At 35.5% G+C, this 18,666-nt stretch overlaps 3 protein-coding genes across 3 annotated transcripts; 1 reads left to right on the top strand and 2 right to left on the bottom strand.

The window, feature by feature from the left end:
• Positions 1-1,995: 1,995 nt before the first annotated feature.
• LOC113769920 (cytochrome P450 71D11-like) lies at positions 1,996-5,553 on the bottom strand. The gene is made up of 2 exons (XM_027314242.1): positions 3,064-5,553; positions 1,996-2,823 (listed from the first exon to the last, which is right to left on the bottom strand). The coding sequence occupies exons 1-2, from the start codon at positions 3,682-3,684 to the stop codon at positions 2,677-2,679; spliced, it is 768 nt and encodes a 255-aa protein (XP_027170043.1). The 5' UTR covers positions 3,685-5,553; the 3' UTR covers positions 1,996-2,676.
• Positions 5,554-8,110: 2,557 nt separating this feature from the next.
• Positions 8,111-9,984, bottom strand: LOC113769919 (pentatricopeptide repeat-containing protein At5g16420, mitochondrial-like). The gene has a single exon (XM_027314241.1). The coding sequence runs from the start codon at positions 9,980-9,982 to the stop codon at positions 8,342-8,344; it is 1,641 nt and encodes a 546-aa protein (XP_027170042.1). The 5' UTR covers positions 9,983-9,984; the 3' UTR covers positions 8,111-8,341.
• A 1,333-nt stretch (positions 9,985-11,317) lies between these two features.
• On the top strand, positions 11,318-18,324 carry LOC113770664 (histone-lysine N-methyltransferase ATXR2). Its single transcript, XM_027315194.1, has 15 exons — positions 11,318-11,546; positions 11,659-11,734; positions 11,822-11,907; positions 12,002-12,372; positions 13,356-13,468; positions 13,560-13,591; positions 14,037-14,188; positions 14,893-14,980; positions 15,936-15,984; positions 16,081-16,135; positions 16,344-16,413; positions 16,493-16,562; positions 17,040-17,116; positions 17,654-17,710; positions 17,845-18,324. Exons 1-15 carry the CDS (start codon positions 11,463-11,465, stop codon positions 17,959-17,961), a joined length of 1,497 nt encoding a protein of 498 aa, XP_027170995.1. The 5' UTR covers positions 11,318-11,462; the 3' UTR covers positions 17,962-18,324.
• The last annotated feature ends 342 nt before the right edge of the window (positions 18,325-18,666 follow it).

Raw genomic sequence — 18,666 nt, 5'->3', positions numbered from 1 at the left:
AATGCTATATCATTTAACAAAACAAGGGGGGAAATAGATCAAATTGGATAAAAAAGCATAAGGCTTTTTAAAATATAGAGTCAGAAATAAAATGCCTTCTTCAAATGACACAAACGAGAAAGAAGAAGAAACCATGTAGATAATAAAAAGAAAAAGAAGAAGAAGATGCAAGTATTTGCTTTTTTTATATATAATTAAAAATAAAGAAGTTGGAATGGTTATTCTTTCTTCTTTTTTTTCCCACTCTAAGACTTTCAAAAACATAAAAAGAAAAAGGATGATGTTACTGAAAGTCTGAAGTCTAGAACGAGTGATGAAGTTATCTTGGATGCATGGCGGCACTGGTAGAAATAGAAAGGAACGGGTTTCTTAATCTGTGTTTGTTTAGGTTCTTAAGTTTTAAAACAGTAGAAATAAATTGTGATTCACAATAAACAAAGGATCCAAAAGAAATATTTGATTTATTAAGTTGTGTTTGGAAGTGACCCAATAGTCAAAAGGCCCAAAGATTGTGTTTAAGGTATATTTGATAGTGGCCCATTGTCAAAAATGCCCAAATTTTGGACGAACTTTTGGAGAAATCAAAAACTCGGACCAATTTTGGCCGATGCTAATTAGTTTTTATTCATTTTCAAGTTTTATATAGAATCGGATTGAAGCAATGGGTAGTTCCTAGTTGAATCGCCCAATTCGATTCGATTTTACAAACACTGGTTTTAGATAACCCATATGCCATTTTCTATTTAGTTTGAAATTCTTATTCACTATCATATCAAGACGGCTAATTTATCGGACAATTCTTAGCATATTTGAGTAGAGAGTGTTAAGAGGATAATTGCACAATATTGGCTCTAAGATAGTTATGTTTTTATAATTACTGTGACTAAATTCATCTATCTAATGCATTATTATGTATGTAGGATAGGGTTTTTAGAGTCTTTCTTCCTATTAAGTTCAGGATTCAAATATTGTACCTCATACTTGAGGATAAAAAGGGTGTGGGGATGGGTGGAAGGATAAAAAAAAAAAAAAGTATGTAAAGCTTTTCTACATATTATGAATTCAGAATTAGTAAACCTACATATAGACTATTAAAGGGCCAGAGCAACTGAGCAAGGTTGGGTCCATCTTTTCTTTCATATCCGTGAAGGGCTACAACTACGAGATTTCCAAAACCTGAGGGAAGAAATTGCAAATTTGCGGACGTTATACTCAGAGCCTAAACAACAGATGTGTTTTTGTGTAATAAAAAAGATTTGTGTTAATGGTATAACATCGAATTGTACAAGATGGAATAGAAACTAAGTTTCAACAACCAAATACTCAACCCAAAAGGTTTATTTAGTGCTTAAACAATAATAAATATTAAATAGATTTATTTAGAGGAAAAAAAAAAAGTGGAAAAGCTTACATCACCTAAACAACTACTTGCTCTAAAGGCATATGCCCAATTCTTTTATCTGCTGCAGCTTTGATTCTTCAATTTTAATATCTGTTAATTAATCAAAAATATAATTAATACCTTGAGTATCGATCATTGCATTTAGCAAGGATTTCATCTCAAATTTTGTTTATTTCAGCCAAGTTTGATTCCTACCTTGAGTTGGAAGGCATGAGTTATAACATGGTAAGCTCTAACCATAAATTAAATTGCATGTCTTGTAACATTCCTACCTTAAAACCCTTTATTCAAATGTAATCTTTCCTTAAGTTATGCCATAATCAACTTCTTAATGGAACTCAGAGGGAACTGCATCAAAGTACTCTAACATGCTTTGTCTATTAACTCATCTCACATAATTTGCAGAAGGATTCATATTTGCTACATTTAGACCTGCTACTATTTGTACTTCAACCACTATAACCGGTATGAATTCTTCTTGGCAATTGCTTCTTTTACCAAAAGCAGCCTGGGCAATAATGCTATATGTCAATGAGAAAAACTTCCTGGTAAGATAAACAACCAATCATTCTTGTAAAGCAATAGCTCTGATCATATTTAAGACAGCTGCTTCCGAAATGGATTGAAATGTAGCAGGAAACAAGAGTTATGTAATCGCGTTTATATAGTACAAAACCATTTTGCAGGTCTCTTTATTGGAGAACAAATTCACAAATCAGAAAGCTTACATTAGAGCATACATTTATAGACTGGTGAGAGTAGTTGAGTTCAGAGCCTTTAGTAATCGTGCTCGATAACCAGATAGAAGGAGGGCGGAAGTAAGGCATGGGAATCAAAACCAGATCCTGTTTTGGGCGGACTGCCAAGCCAAAGGTCTCAGTCATGTCTAGTTGTTCTTGCTCAAATCCAGCAGGAAGTTTCCAATCAAAGTGGTACAACAGTTATGCAAGAGGTACCTGGATGCTGGTCAGAGCAAATGAGATGCCAGGACATATCCTTCTTCCTGCACCAAATGGGATGTAACTAAAATTCTGTCCCCTGAAATCAATTTCAGAGTCAAGAAATCGCTCTGGGTACAATTTCTCAGGTTCAATCCAGCGCTTGGGATCTCGCATAATTGCCCAGGCATTAATAATGACTCTTGTTTTCACAGGTATTTCATATCCATATATTTCACATTTTTCGCTACATTCCCTTGGAACTAATAGTGGAGCTGCAGGGTGCAATTGAAAAACTTCTTTGATGACTGCTTGCAAGTATTTCAATTTATGAATTCAAGATTCATCAACGTTTCCTCTGTCTGCATAGATTTCTCGAACCTCATCTTGCGCTCTTTTAAGTATTTCTGGATTGTTAATCATTTCAGCAACTGACCACATCAAAGTTGTTGCTGATGACTCGCTCCCTCCACTGAAAACGTCCTGAGCAGAATTATCAGAAACCTCAAGCTTAGACCACAGTAAGAGAGGATTAGAGTACACAGAAATAGATGTCAATTATTCTGACAGGAGATCTAAATTTTCGGCATAGGATTTGTATGTAATTCAAAATTCTAAATGATCTATACAAGGTCTTGTTTTCCCTTTGGACTAGTTTTTTGCCATGTTGGGATCTAGATGGAATTGTGTAGAACAAACATTGATGAAATACAATTTACTTACAAAGATGACTGCTTTGATGTTATTATCAGTAAGTGGAGCACTAAATTCCCCAGATTGTTGAATCCTTAGAAGAACACCAACCAGATCCTCCTTTGCTTCTCCATTACCGGGTTTTGATTCCGCTCTCTTGACTCTGTGCTCATTGAGAACGTTTTCAAGTGCTTTATCAGCTATCTTGTGAGTCCTCTGTAGCTTATGCCTCATTCCAGTGATCTTTTCAAGTATTTTGATAGAGGGATACATGTCTACTATGCTGAAACCTCCCATAAACTTCGTCACATCCTTTATTGCTGACATGAACTCATTGTGATATTTGCTTCTTTTACCATAAGCAGCCTGAGCAACGATGCTAAATGCTAGCGATGAGATCATGGTGCTGAGATTGACAGCCAAACCCTCTTGTGAAGGGATTGATCTAATCATATTTGAGGCCTCCTCTTCCCTAATTGATCGGAACGTTTGGATCTGCCTTGAACTTAGAAGCTCCAATGTACAAATCTTTCGCAGTTGTCTCCAATAATCTCCATATGGGGAAAAGGCAATATCTGTAGAATTAAAAAACAATACATTTGCTGAAACAAGATTAGGACTATATGCAAATATAAGGTCGTTGTCATTCATTATTTCTGCGCAGCCTCTGCAGAAAAGACAACTACAGTTGACATTTCACCAAGCTGCAGGTGCATCAAATGTCCATATTTCTTGGCCAAGTCTGAAAGGATCCTGTGAGGAAGGGAGCCAATAAGCTGATGCATGTTGCCAATTATCGGTAGTTGTCTTGGCCCCGGTGGCAGCTTCACAGGCCTAGATTTCCTTGCAATTTTAACTATCGTCAAACAGAATAAGATGAAAACAGAAATGAAAACTAAAAGCTCCATGCTAATCAATAAAATGATGCTGGAATGTTCTTGGCTTAGAGGTGAAATGATCTTTTACAGGTATCAGCATATTCTAATACAAAATTCAGTCTTCTTTGCTTCTATGCTTCAGCAGCTATGTTGGTCATGTATGGATGATGAGATTACATAAACACAGAACCAAGTCCAAAGTTGATTTAATCATACATCTTACTTTTCCAACAGAACCTAAGAACTGAGCCGCAGACATCCACTGTAGTAGATAAAGACATAATTACGACTTGGTGATTCATGACTAATGACTATATGTACGTTTATATGCAGTATACGCTACTGCTGGTGAAATTGCCTTACAAGGCAAATGAATTCTTGCTTATCAGTGATTAAACAAGTCTAATTCATGTAACCATTGATGCCATGGTTCTGCATAATATCCGGTTTTCATGTAAAACTTGATCAGAGGTATTTCTCGGGTTATATTAGATTGTATAGTTCTTCAGATCGTTCAATTACAAATTAGAAGCAAGGAAAAAAGATGGAAGTATACATATCAACTATCATAGTTACTTGTACTAGTATGTGTACTGCTATTTGATTTTGAAAAAGTGAAAGGAAAAGCTTAGTTAGGGCAGGGCATCAAATAATGGAGCCGATCTGTGGAAGCCATCTTATGTGGACTATAGTTTGCTTGGAATTCCGAGTTCTAAAAAGTCAAAGCTAGAAACTGACTCTAATGTGGGCTTGAACTTAATACAAGAAGCTGCTCAGGAGTCTCCTCATTACAATCTGGTTATGCAGATTCAAGAATGTTGCAGGAAAGGTTGGATCTGCCAGCTAGAACACATTTGGGGAGAGGGAAACAATGGGCAGACTTCCTAGCCAAACACAGCATTGATGCAGATCTGGGATTGAGGATCTTAAAAGAACCACCTGAAGCCATCAGGCAGCTAATCGGGGAGGATGTTATCAGGGCAACCATCCCTCGTTTTGTTCTGTGTAATTAGGAGCATGTAGCTCTTCCTGTAGACTGAATAAAAGAAAAGCTTAATGATAGAGATAGGTGGCAAAAATCCACTAAGGTTTATAGGAGACATGGGAAGGATGTGTCGAATGCCCAAGCATTGATTTGGCATGCTTTTGATGACAAGGAACCAACTTGGGAGTTGGTTTGAATTCTATGGAGTTTATTTTCTGATTTTCGCCGGCAGGGGTATTTTAGTAATTTGAATTAGCTGCAGGAATTTTATGTTTATGGTAATTTTCTGTTTAGTAGTTATTTTTGGTAATTAGTATTTTAGTTGTTATAGGGAATAAGAAAGCTTAGCTTTCTAGCTTTCCACTAGAATTCTATTCTAGTTAGGAGTCCTAATTAGGATTGGAATGAGCTTTGTTCTAAGGTCTATAAATAACCACTTCTCCACAAAGAGAAGTCAGTTTTTGGTCATTAATAAAATTTTCCTGCAGACTTAACGTCTTCCTTAGGACTGTGTGATACATCCCAACTTTAGGTGTGAGGCCTAAAGATTCCTAGGAGTGATTCCTAGGATTACCAATCAGTTTTCACCTTCTTAAGCATATTCTCCCATCCTATTCCAAGTTGCTATTGTAAGTTCGGGTGACGTTCAATATCTAAACTTTTCTACAAATCTGGTGTGCCTACCAAGTTTTCATGCTGCATCACTCAAAATCAGACATCTCATCCATGAAATTGATAATTTGTAGCACCGACAAAGCCTCAATGACTCAATCCTAGCTTCTATCAATGAGGTTTAACCTTGTACAGTTGATTCATGTAGCCCTACTAACAAGACTTGTTCAAACAATACAAACGAAATGTATTTGAGAGAAGAGTTGAGAATGATATTCATTAAAGCTGCATTCGCAATCATGTCAGCGAATCTAGATAATCAATCCATAGACAAGATTAATATCAGTGCTTAACAAAAGCCAATTTGAGGTGATCAATGCCTCATAGCATGTCTATCAAGTGAAGCAAAGAAAATTTTGTCATCTTCACAAGTCAAATATGAGTAAATTTTATATCCACTGACAGTGTATATCACCATTGGATCCATGACACGTATGCAAAAGTTGGAGTTCAAATTCAAATTTTGCATAATTGTCATTCATTCGATGCTGACAATGTAGTGTAGGAAAGATTAATCCATCAAACTATTCTCACTTATAGTCTTAATTTACAAAATAGTCAAGAAAAGCAACCACAACTTTTCAAAATAGCACTTCCGTATACTTATTCAATTGACTACATGCACCAAATGGTGGCTAATTACATACAACAAGAAACCCCTGTATAATCCCTATCAGTCCTTAACAAAGGCCAATTTGAGGTTATCATGTCTATCAAGTCAAGCAAAGAAAATTTTGTCATCTTCACTGGTCAACAATACTTTTTTCAGTTTAGTCTTAATTTACTCTCACACTCAAGAAAAGCAACCACCACTTTTCAAAATAGCACTTCTATATACTTCTTCACTTGACTACATTCACCAAACAGCGGCTAACCAGGTATGCTGATCTATAGATATCAATTACTACAAAGGACCAGGAACCTCTGTATAATTCCTATCACTGCTTAACAAAGGCCAATTTGAGGTTATCAGTGCTTCATAAAATGTCTGTGAAGCGAAGCAAAGAAAATTTTGTCATCTTCACTACTCAACAATGCCAAATATTCTGCAAACTATTTTCACTTTAGTCTTAATTTACTCGAACAGAAATGTGCATCGGCTTAATGGTTTCCTACCCTCATAGAATCCTAACAGACTTGGCTAAGAACTATGGACCTCTGACGCATCTGCAGCTTGATGAAATTGCAGTGCTGGAGGCAAGACATTGTCAACAACTCTCACATAGACAATGTCTGAAATGACTAGAAATCCAAGAGTAATGAAGAAAGCCCAAGAGGAGGTAAAGCAAATCTCTTCGCGAAATGAAAATATTGATGGATTGCGACTTCATAAATTAAATAACCTGCAAGTAGTCATCAAAGGAACACTGAGATTGGACCCTGCGGTTCCACTGTTATGCAGTGAAAATTTTGAAATCAATTGATATGCAATACCAAAGACCATAGTCCTTGTCAATGCCTGGATAATTGAAGAGATCCTAAACAATGAAAGAACCTGAGAAATTTAATCCAGATTAATTTCTTGATTCTAAAATCAATTTCAAGGGGTACAACTTTTAACTTCATCCATTTGGTGCCAGAACAAGGGTATGTCCTGGAACATCAATTGTTGTACCTAATATGGAGCTGCCACTTGCACAATTGTTGTACCACTTTAACTGGAAACTCCCTGGTCAATCGAGACAAGAACTAAGCATGACTCAGATCATTGGCTTGGAAGTCAGGCAAAAACATGACCTCAACTTGATTCCCCTTCCTTATTGCCTTTCGTCTGTAAAACAGGATACAAACAGGATATTCTTCAACTGTCCAATTATGATTTGCCATCAAACTTCAAAACACGTTTCTTCAAGTTTTGGAGCAACACTTAAAAAGATTTCTCAGTATCACATGTTTGTTCAAGTGAATGGATCTGGAAAATCTCCACTGTTCCTTTACTCATATCCAAATTATAAAAAGCTACCACAATGCTGACCACTGTTAGTTTTATCTTGATGACCAAATAATTAATATGGCAAATTCAACCCCATTATATTTAACCATTGGATTTGGATGATAATTGGACGAGAAAGAAAGTAGTAAAAATTTTGAAAAAGGATTTAAATGCTTAATCATATGGTTAAATATGTTTGCTTAACTTCTAGTGTTGTATGGCATAGTTGTATATTTAATCTGAGTATATTCACACATGGCTATCATGATACTCTAAATAACACATCAAACCTTTATATATGCTAGCTTCCCTCCTATTAATTATTTATCGTTCACATTAAGAGCACTTAATCAAATTAGAGTCAATGACAAAAGGCTAGAATGATATACCTTACAAATTACATCAGATATCTATAATATAAATATGAAAGCAACGAAAGATCAGGGTATACCATTGAAGCATGAATGGAGTTCCTTATTGCTGTGAGCAAAAGATGATCTCTAAAGGGCAGTGGCCTGTCTAGTACAACTTGCATTACTCCTTCTTTCAAGTTACCCAGGAAATGGAAGAGGTGAAAATTTCTTAATCACTGGCTAAATGAGAACAAAATCCTCAAAGGACGCTAAGCCCCAAGGTTCAATCAGAAGCAACATCCAATTCTGTTACATCAGCGACTATAGGAAACACTAGCTTGCAGCATGCAACTGATCTATAGTCATACAAGAAACAGCAGCAGAAAACCTTGCAAGAATGAAACTTAAGTGAAAACTTTTCCAAGACTATTTGATCTGCAATGGCAAGCTCCACCGAGATTCTAACTGGTTTCAGAGTAAAATACACTCAAGTAACAATTTCAATTTCTTTTCCATTGCAAGCTGCCATGGAAAGTACTCTTGGAATTTCTGATACACATCCTGAACTGTGCAGACCTTTGACTAAGATAGAGTAAGTAGATTCATTAGGAGAACATCCTCTTTCCAACATCTCTTCCAGAACTCTTATTCCTTCGCTTGCATTACCAACATTGCAAAATCCCTTAATTAACATGTTATAAGTAAAAGCATTGGGACTCAATCTCTTCTCCACCATGTCATCCCATAACCTCGCAGCTTCAGACAATTCCCCGCTCTCACACATTCCTGCAATAAGCGTGTTATATGTCAACTCACTAGGAACCGATCCTTTCTCAAATTCATCAAATAACTTCCTAGCTTCCCATATCTTCCCCTCCTTACATAGCCAAAATATAAGTGTGCTCAATATTGCATTATCCGGAGTAACATTCTTTATCATCAACTTCTTCCACAATTCACTTGCCTCCTCAACCTTTCCTTCCACACACAGAACATCAATTAATTTGCAACACAGAGCTGAGCTTGGCACATTCCGCTTGTCAAGCATATCATTAAGCAAATTAACCGCCTCTCCAGACTTCTTTTCTTTACAAAAAGCTTCAATCATCACCCCGTAAGTAACATCGTTTGGCTCAACACCATTCTCCTCCATATCATCCATTACCTTAATAGCATCAACTAACTGCCCTTGCTTACAATGCCCATCAATCAATATTGTGTAAGTCATTACATCAGGGAACCAACCACGGTCATGAATCTCATGAAACACTCTCTTGGCACCAACCAAATCACCCCTCGCTACGTATCCACTTAAAATAGTTGTATAACTAACCACATTTGGCACCACACCCATTGCTGGCATTTCATCTAAAATTCTAATAGCAGCATTAACATCATTTTTCCTACACAAAGCCTTTATCAAAATATGGCAAGTAGAAACATTAGGCACAATATCAAACTTCTTTCGACAATTCTTAAACAAACCATACACCAAATCATAATATTTATTCTGAACCAAAGCATTCAACAGAGTATTAAACGATTTCACCGACCTTTTAACGCCCGAAAACTCATTCATCTTCAGAAATATCTTAAGGGCTTTTTTGGGCTTACTTGCAATCCCATAATTCCTGATCACAACAATGAATAGATTTTCAGCACAACTGATTCCAGCCCTTTTTAGTTCATCCAAAAGGGTCTCCATATCCTGAAAGGCACGGGCGCGGGAGAGCTTCTGGATGATGAACTGATAGGTCTGGTAATTATGCGAAAATTTGGGGTGATATTTTCCGGCATGGTGGAAAATTTGCAGGGCGAGGTTAAGGTCATGCTGACAGGAGATAAGGGAGATTAGGCGCTTGTGGGAGAGGTCCTTTGGCCAGGGATTGATTGGAGGAGTGATGGTGTAGGACTGGAGGAGTTGGGACTTGGATTTGATGGGGGATAGGTGGTGAAATGATGGATGGGACTTGAAGGGGTCATCAGTTTCTTTGTTTTCTTGACTATCAGGGGAGTTTTTGGTGGAGAGAAACTGAGTGAAAGTGAATGAGGGGAGGAAAGAGGTGGGTGAACTGGTGGTGGAGGAGTAGAAGCGGTGGAGGAGTGGAAGTTGCCGGTGAGGGAACATGGTTGGGGAGTTGTTCGGTGGGGTTTACCGGTTTAAGGAGGTTTTAAGGCTTTTTTAGCTCACCAGTGGGAGGTTGCACCCAAGATTCTTGGCCAATTTGCTTAATGCTAGCAGATAATACATCACTTTTTATAATAATTAAAAAGTTTTTTTTTTTCTAAAGTGATCTTTCAGCTATTTCTCAAATATATATATATATATATATATAAACACACACACATGCTAAGAAAAATGGTGCTCTCTTTAGCTAATATGCTAAAAAGGATAGTGATGAAAATGCAATCGCTAAAAATGCTCTAGAACCATTAGTAACATATTGAAATCTTAATACAGTAAATAAGGATAATGATCAGAACTACAATCCCTAAAAATGCTTTTAGAAACCATTAGTAACATATTGAAATTTTAAAACAATATGCATGATTTCTAATCTTTTGGCATTTAAGATTTACTAATCACCTTTAAAGAAAAAAAAAATTAGAAGCTTAGGGCACATCTATTATAGGGTCGGAAGTGATCAAACATAAGGAAATAGACTGAAGTTAACATAGAATTTGCCAAAAAAAATAATAATAATATTTGAAGATTTAAGAAAAATTATTAGATGCTTTTCTTCATTTTATATACCATTGGGACACTAAAGAAAATACAAATAAAGGATAAGAAAAGCAAGGATGTACAGGAGATTACAATGATACTAAAGCCCTGTTTGGAGTTACGGTGCTTTTGGTAAAAAATTACTTTGTATGTGCTAAAAAAACTTTTAAAGTGTTTGGTGAATATCATCTCATAAAATTAATAGTAGAGCTTTAGATCTTGAAAACACTTTTGGCAAAAGCTCAAATTTGATACTTTTAAAATAATTTTGGTGATTTAAAAAATAAAATATCAAATTTAATCATTTTATAGTATATTATAAACCAAATAAAGAGATAAATAATTTTAAAAATTTTTAAATTACACATTATTCAATATAATAAATACTTATTATTGAACTACGTCTCTAAACAATATATTTGAAATCATTTAAATATTTAATAAATAATTTTATTAAAAGTTCTATTAGGAAAGCATTTTGCAACAACCTACCTCGATCCCAAACATGCCTAAATACATCCAAATTGGGTTCAAACACACGTTTTTTTTTTTGTGTGGAGTTCAAGATAAACACAAATGCCAATTTAACCATCTACCAAAAAAGGGAAGAAAAACTTTTGCTTTTTAATGCAAAAGGACCAAAAAAGAGAGTAAAGGAAAAAAATATTGTTTCTTTCTTCATAAACTTTCCGAGCCTAAACTCACAACACAAACATAACGTCATAACCTTATGCTTAACAAAACCGAGAGCCCAAAAACCTTAACAAAACCTTTTACAGCAGCTACATACAGGCAAGCACTCAGCAGCAAGTGCAAATCACTGTTCTTGCTGATTGCTATCAATTTTGTACAGAGAAGAAGAAGTTTCTTTTCTTGAAACTGAATGGAACCCATATGCCCAATTGATAGCAGCTGCTCCAACCAAATCTCACTTCTTCTCAATCCCCCTTCTCCTCCCCAAGTCCAGGCACTGACCCTCAACCTCTATTTCTATCTATCAACGAATATTTATGTATCTTTATGCATTATATCTCATGTTTCTTTCTGTTACTTATTGTTTTCTTGTGAGAGATTTGCAGAAATATTTTGAGGAGCTTATAAAGACTAGACAATCTTGTGGGCTTGAAGTTAGAACCAATGGGAAGCATGCAAAAGGTGTGATTTTTACTATTGTTTACTCCTTTCTTTGTGGTTTTTTCTTCACTATTTGGAGACCCCATGAGAAATTTGTCAAATTTTCAGGGGTTTATGCTAAGGTAGACTTCAAAGAAGGGGACCTTGTTTTGAAGGACCCAGTGCTCTTCGGAATCCAACATTCTTCAAATAAGGTTCAATTATCGAAGGAATAAAAAAAAAGTTATCTTCTTTCGTCATTTTTTATAATATTTGTTTCTTTTTTTTGTTGTTTCTTGAATGTTGCAGATGGATTGTTTAGTATGCAGTCACTGTTTTCAGTTTATAGGCTCAGTAGAGCTTCAAATAGGGAGGAAACTGTATCTACGAAATTTAGCTGATGCATCAGGAAGTAATAGTGGAAAGAGAAAATTTTCAAGCGCTTTAAAAGATTGTAGTGGTCAATGTAATGAATCACGTGATCATGGTGATTCAGATGTTGAAGAATATGATGTGGACCGATGTGGTCTGAGCGATTCCAAAAGTAATACTAATATTATACCTAAAGATGTTATAGACTCGCTTATGGAGGGCGGCTTAAAATTGCCTCATTCTGATATTGTCTCATTGCCTGCGGTTGTGTCTTGTCCTGGTAAATGCAAGGAAGCATACTATTGCAGGTATGTATTTTGATATTTTTTAACTGCTTGATGAAAATACTACCCATATTAATGTGCATTTTGAGGATTAATTGTCGATTCTGTGTTACTTACTGATTGAAATGTTAATCAACTAAGGTCTAGTTTCAATTAGTATTTGGACTTCCAATTTGGTTTCAAATTATATCCAGTCTGAAATTTTCTTACCTTTTTTTTTATTTTTTGATTTGTCAAGGCAGATTGATGATAACTGGGTAATGCTAGTTTTTAAATACTACTATCTAGCAAGAAGGTTTATAAGATTTAAATGATAGAACGCAAATTACGACATAGAGATCTGAAATCCAAATGGATATCAGGGCATGTCTATATGAACCAGAAAGAGTCCCTAAGGAGCATTTTACAAATACATATGAAAACAACTGAGAAACGTAAGCCTCTGGAGTTTACTGATGTATTTAATGATATAATAATTCCCATCCCAAATGGCAAATATTTTGAAGATATGGATTTTGGGTGGTATGCCCTTTTGCAACTGGCATATTATCATAACATCTTGTTTAGCAACATGCTAAATATTGTAAACATCCAAATGGAATTTTGGATGTTGCCTCCAGTAGAGACAAGAAGATCAGCTATAGAGCTTCAGATTTCATGGTTAAAACACAAGGAAGAAAAGATAAGAATGATCCAGACAATTGTTATTTGTCAGTTTGCAGAAAGTCTAGAATCAAAAGCAAACATTTAGTTTTGGTTAAAACAGTTATAATCCGAAGTGTGGAAATAAAGGTAAATTCCAGGTTGCTAATCCAGTTATTGGCAATGTAAATTACCTTAGATTGCAATGTATATTCTTTCACCTGAAAGATCAAACCACGCACTGCATCTAATTGTATTTAGGGACCAATCTTGTTTTTCTTGTCAATCTTTGTAATCTATGCTATTATTTTTTGTGAAGTAGTACTGACTCATTCAACTGTCCCCATGGTGCCAAACTTTTAAAGCCAATCATGTGCTGAGGCTGATTGGAACTTGTATCACTCTTTGCTTTGTACTGGGAAGGGATCCAAATCATTGAGCACTGAGGCACTTTCAGTATTCATACAACATGCTAATGGTAACAGTCTGATAGCATGTTAGCGCTAACATTATTAAATATGTTTTCTTACTACTTTCATCATATTTGCTCATCTCTTTCCTATTTCCAGAAACAAACGATATCTTCCTTCTTGCCGCCAAGGTAGGTTCTCTATTTATTTCACCTGCCTTTATTTTCCACTTATAGATTTCCTTGCAAATATCATATGCTGTTAGAGACGAGCATGTGTAGGTGCCTGGTGGTGAAATTAAGCGTATATGGTGACTTAGGTGGGCTCACAATCAAAATACCACAACGTAATGATCAATGTGTTTTTGAAGATATAAGGAGAAAAACTTAAGCCTATAGATGATATTGCAATTAGAACTTCATGAAATAAAGTTGGTTAGCAGGATGAAACTTAATTCCCAACAATGGATTGTACAAGTTGAATGTCTCCAATTTTTCCTCTTTTTCTTTATCTGAGGGCACATTCAATAGAATAAAAAGGAATAATATGCAATTTACAATTTCAATTAATTGAGGAATAGCATGCTGTTGACATTAGACAAGAGGATCATTGTATGGTTTGGGTTTTCTTTTTTAGGTGATCTCATTCACAATTTTGAGGTATAGGAAGTTGAAGACGGTTTACTTTGAAGAAAAAGAAAAGCATGATGCTCCCAGTATTTTGGGCAGTTGTAACTTTTCTCTCTTGTTAGAGGCATGGGAGCCTGTGTCAATGGGATATAAGAGAAGGTACCAAAAACTTTTACTCTCCAAATATATGCATATTGCTGTTGAGAAAATTTTTTTACTAGCTTTACTTTTTGTGTTTTACCATATTATCAGGAGCTAGTTGAAAACGTTTCTGGTGTTCATTTATTACTTGCATTCTTTTGTCCATTGTGTGAAGAGTAATGTTTCTTAATGCTCCAAAAGAAAAAGCATAGATCTCTTTTTATGATTTGAGGGAATTGAATTTTATTCATGGGAGACTCATGATCACTTGCACTTCTCAAGTGTGTAATACCACTAGTATGGATGAAGAAAGGTTTTCAACATTGGATTCAAAAATGTTGCATATGCTCTATTGGTTGTTTCCCAAATTCAAGAATATTTTCTGAGTTTTCATTTGGTTTTAGAATATGGTGTCAATGCTGTATTTTGTCTTTTGTTGGAAAGAAAATTTATGCAATTAGTGCTTTGTTTAGATACTTAAGTTTCACTTTTATCAGTCTTTGAAAAGTTGACTATTGTTATATGAGAACTTGCTGGAATTTTCCAGCTTATGGATATCAGCTGATGCAAATGTTTACAACTATATTTAGATAAACTTCACAGATCTAAGAACTTCTAACTTACTCTATGTAAAAGGTCCTTCAGATTGTTTGCATTGTTGGTATATATTCTACAGCGCTTTTTCTTGTTATGTTTTGCACTCAACTCAAGTGTGCATTTAGGTGGTGGAACTGCATTTCCTTGCCCGATGATGTCGATTGCCATGACGAGGTTGCATTTAGGTTGCAAATAAAAGAGCTGGCATTTACGGTAATTCCCTTGAGAGTGATGAGGTTACATCTGCATAGACAAAGATGCATCAAAAAATATTCCTGCATACTTTAGATTGTTTAGTAAAATTAGTGCAGCTAGAATAATGTGCAACATGTGTTTTTTTAAAACTTTAAGTTCTTGGTCTTTTAACCTCAGTCCTTGATTAGATGGAAAGTTAAATACTGTTGTTATGATTCGCTTCTGAATAGCTTGGTGGTTTGTCCAGCAAGCCACTAGCAGAGATGAGCTACTACTGATTCTGGATTGAAAGAAACAAAACCTATGACATTTTTAAATGATCCCAAACTATTCCTGTTTGTAGGATAGAACTTGATGTCAAAAACTATCAGAGAAAGAAGTGAGCTTGATTGAGTTCTTCAAGTCTTTAGGCACAAAATTTCATACTTGATAATTCCATTGGTTGCTCTCTCGCTTAACAGTCATTATTGCAATATGTTGCTTTGGAGTGGAACATCAGTTTATTCATGTGGAATTCTTATGGAAATGTGTGATTTTTGAATTTTCAAAGTCAGCATGAGGAATCTGTAGTTGACTTAATCTTTAATCAAAGCCGTTCTTGTAGTGCATTCTTTCAGGCTTATTATGGAATCCAGGATATCTTACAAAGAGGGGTAACAAAAAATGTTCCTTCTTAGCGAAAGTGGATGATATTGCTAAAATTTGTTAACATAACATGGACTTTTAGTGCTCCAAAGACCCTTGATTCTCAATTGATGGACAACTTGATCTGGAAAACTCTAAAATCACTGGTGGCTGCTTTTACTTTTTTATCTAGCTTTTATCTGCTTCCTTTGAGACAGCTACTAACTGACACTGCCTGCTATTCTTCTTTCCGGAATTCAATTGCAGCATGATGAAAGTAATAGTAAACATAGAGTTTTGCTCTTTTCTCTGAATACTAATCTCTTAATTATTCGATTTGGATGTCCAGTCATTACAGCTCCTAAAGGCAGCTATATTTGACAAGGAATGTGAACCATGTATCCTAATTTTCTGCCAATCATTGGCATACTTTTGTGCATAATGACTAATCATAGTAATGGTGGTTCAACAATTGAGGTCCTTAATTGTCAAAGTATTTTCCCTTGAAATCTACGGTCACATTATCGGCATGTTTGAGCTAAATAACCTGTAAGTTTCCCTTTCATAGCGATTTATTTTTCTGTTTACTACTCAGTAAAAGAAGATAGCCACATGCGCGAAGAATGATCTTCTTCCATTATATTATTTGACCCAAAACTATTATTACTTCATACTTTGCATGAGTTCTTCTGTTACTGATGGATATAAAAATCTGATATTTTTCTCATCTTATACTTGTTTTTTTCCCCTCGCACAGTGATTTGGTTGTAGAATCACCAGTAGAGAACTATTTCCTGTATATTGATGATCTTCCAGACTCAGAAAAGGTCAGATTGTGTCCCTTGCAGATATATACAAAATTTTGGCACATCAAACTTTAATACCAACTTGTACAATGTATTGTAGGAAAAAGCTGAAAAAGTTACAGAGTCTTTTCTGGATGCTCTTGGTGACGAGTATTCTGGTTGTTGTGAAGGTCAGTGGAAATTTGGATGAATGAGGTCATGCTGCTTTTGAAGTATGTTGACTTAATTTGTTGTTCACATATGAGATTCCAATATAGTATTTACTTATGGAGCTGCTATTGCTTATAAAAGGCAATTAATATTTCTTGGTAGAATCTCGATCAGGTCTATACTATGAATATAGATGCACATCAACATCAAAAGGTTCAGATTGAGTGTAAAGTTATACTATGTATCAAAAGAGCCTTTCATTGTATCAAACATGCTGAATTTTTTTTTAAAATGCTGAATTAGCTTCTTTATAGAAAGCTGTTCTTATTTCTTTTGGAGAGGAGCCAAGGGTTCTGAAATGCAGTTCCATTGAAAGATAGTTAATTGGTCTTTTTTCCCCCTTTCAACTTTTTGCTTTGAGGGATGGGTAGGGGGTTCAATCTCTAGTTTCCACTATCTCATAATGAGATCCAACAAGTGTGTTCATTTTGTGTCAGGGACTGCATTCTTTCCTTTGCAGAGTTGTATGAACCACTCCTGTAATCCTAATGCCAAAGCATTTAAACGAGAAGAGGTATGTATCACAGGGTTTAGTTGTTGATTTATTTTTCTACATAATAACTTCATCTTCTTTGGTTATGGCCACAATTGTTCAACGTGTCTTATGATTGCAACCTCTTGAGGAGAAGATAATATATAAATGCACGTTAGTTTTTTCATGATGGTGTAAATTGATCAAAAATTAAGTAGCGAAATTTTGAATTGGATTGGGTAGGTTTCCCTGGTGTCTCGTACTATACTGAATACTGTCTTCATAGAAGAGCCAAAATTACTAAATGCATGTCACCAATGTTCAAGTAAAGTAATACATGTAAATGGTTCCTATACAAGTTTTTAACTCAAAGGGGAATGCTGCATGGTTGACATCCTACGTTCTTAGTAACTATAGTAGGAAGAAGTCATGTTTCATCTGTCTCAGAACCTAGCACCATCATTCACTTACTTAAGCACACTATGTACCTATCATTCAAGTTTTTTGGTTGCTATTCTGTGAACTATACTCAGTTTTTCTATCTAATTAGAGCTGGAAACTATTTTCATGTTTTATCAGGATAGAGATGGCCAAGCAGTCCTTGTTGCCCTCCAACCAATTCACAAGGGAGAAGAGGTGATTTAGACTTTCCATTCAATTAAAAGATTTGATATATTTAAAAAATGGCCATGGAGGCTCAGCTACATACAAACTTTGATGCCACTTTCAGTGATGAGATTTATACATTGCTAACATATCTTAATTTCCAGGTTACCATATCATATATAGATGAGGAGCTTCCTTATGAAGAAAGGCAGTCATTACTTGCAGATTATGGTTTTAGATGTAGATGCCCAAAATGTTTGGATGAAGAGCTGCCATCTTGATGTAAATCCAGTCTTTGATCTCGGGTCATTGGATGAGACAGTGTCCAAGTGCTCCAGAGAAATATACCTCTTTAAAAGCTCAGATAGTGGAACTGATGTCTACAAGGACATGAGCTGACATTGTAGTTTGAGCAAACTATAGTGCAATGCTCATTTTTCACCTGCATAGCAAAATGCATGTGGTGGCAAGAACTCTATCTGGAAGCTTAACACCTTGCTTTGCTAAATTTTGGAATGCCAACTAGTCGATAGATCAGTGTGATGTTCATTTTTCGGAGTCTGCACTAAATTATTCAGTTCTGAATTTTGATAGAATCTTTATTAGGAATGATTTTGGGGTAGCAATATTCGCACTTTTGGTCATTTTTTATTCCATCAGTAACATTGCTGTAGGAAAGCCAGGACTGCAAATTTTCCTATGCTATGGACCAACTTAAGGACTTTTGAATACCCTTTTCAGCTATAGTCAAGAGCAATGTTTATTCCTTCGGTATGGCCGCTCAAATCAATGCTCAGGGATGAGCAAATTTATGAAAGCAGTTACAGACATTGTCACAAGGCAAGATTGGAAGTTTCCATGGAGAGAGGGAGAGAAGCATTTACAAAGAAGAAATGCTGATTCTTTAGTGTTTAATAAGAATGGCAACCTGATCTGATCTATTAATGGGGCATGCGATATTAATATTTACAGATTGGTTGGGGCAT

Source organism: Coffea eugenioides, chromosome 5 (genome assembly GCF_003713205.1).
Source record: "Coffea eugenioides isolate CCC68of chromosome 5, Ceug_1.0, whole genome shotgun sequence".
Classification (NCBI taxonomy): domain Eukaryota; kingdom Viridiplantae; phylum Streptophyta; class Magnoliopsida; order Gentianales; family Rubiaceae; genus Coffea; species Coffea eugenioides.
This window is presented reverse-complemented; position numbering and strand designations above follow the sequence as displayed.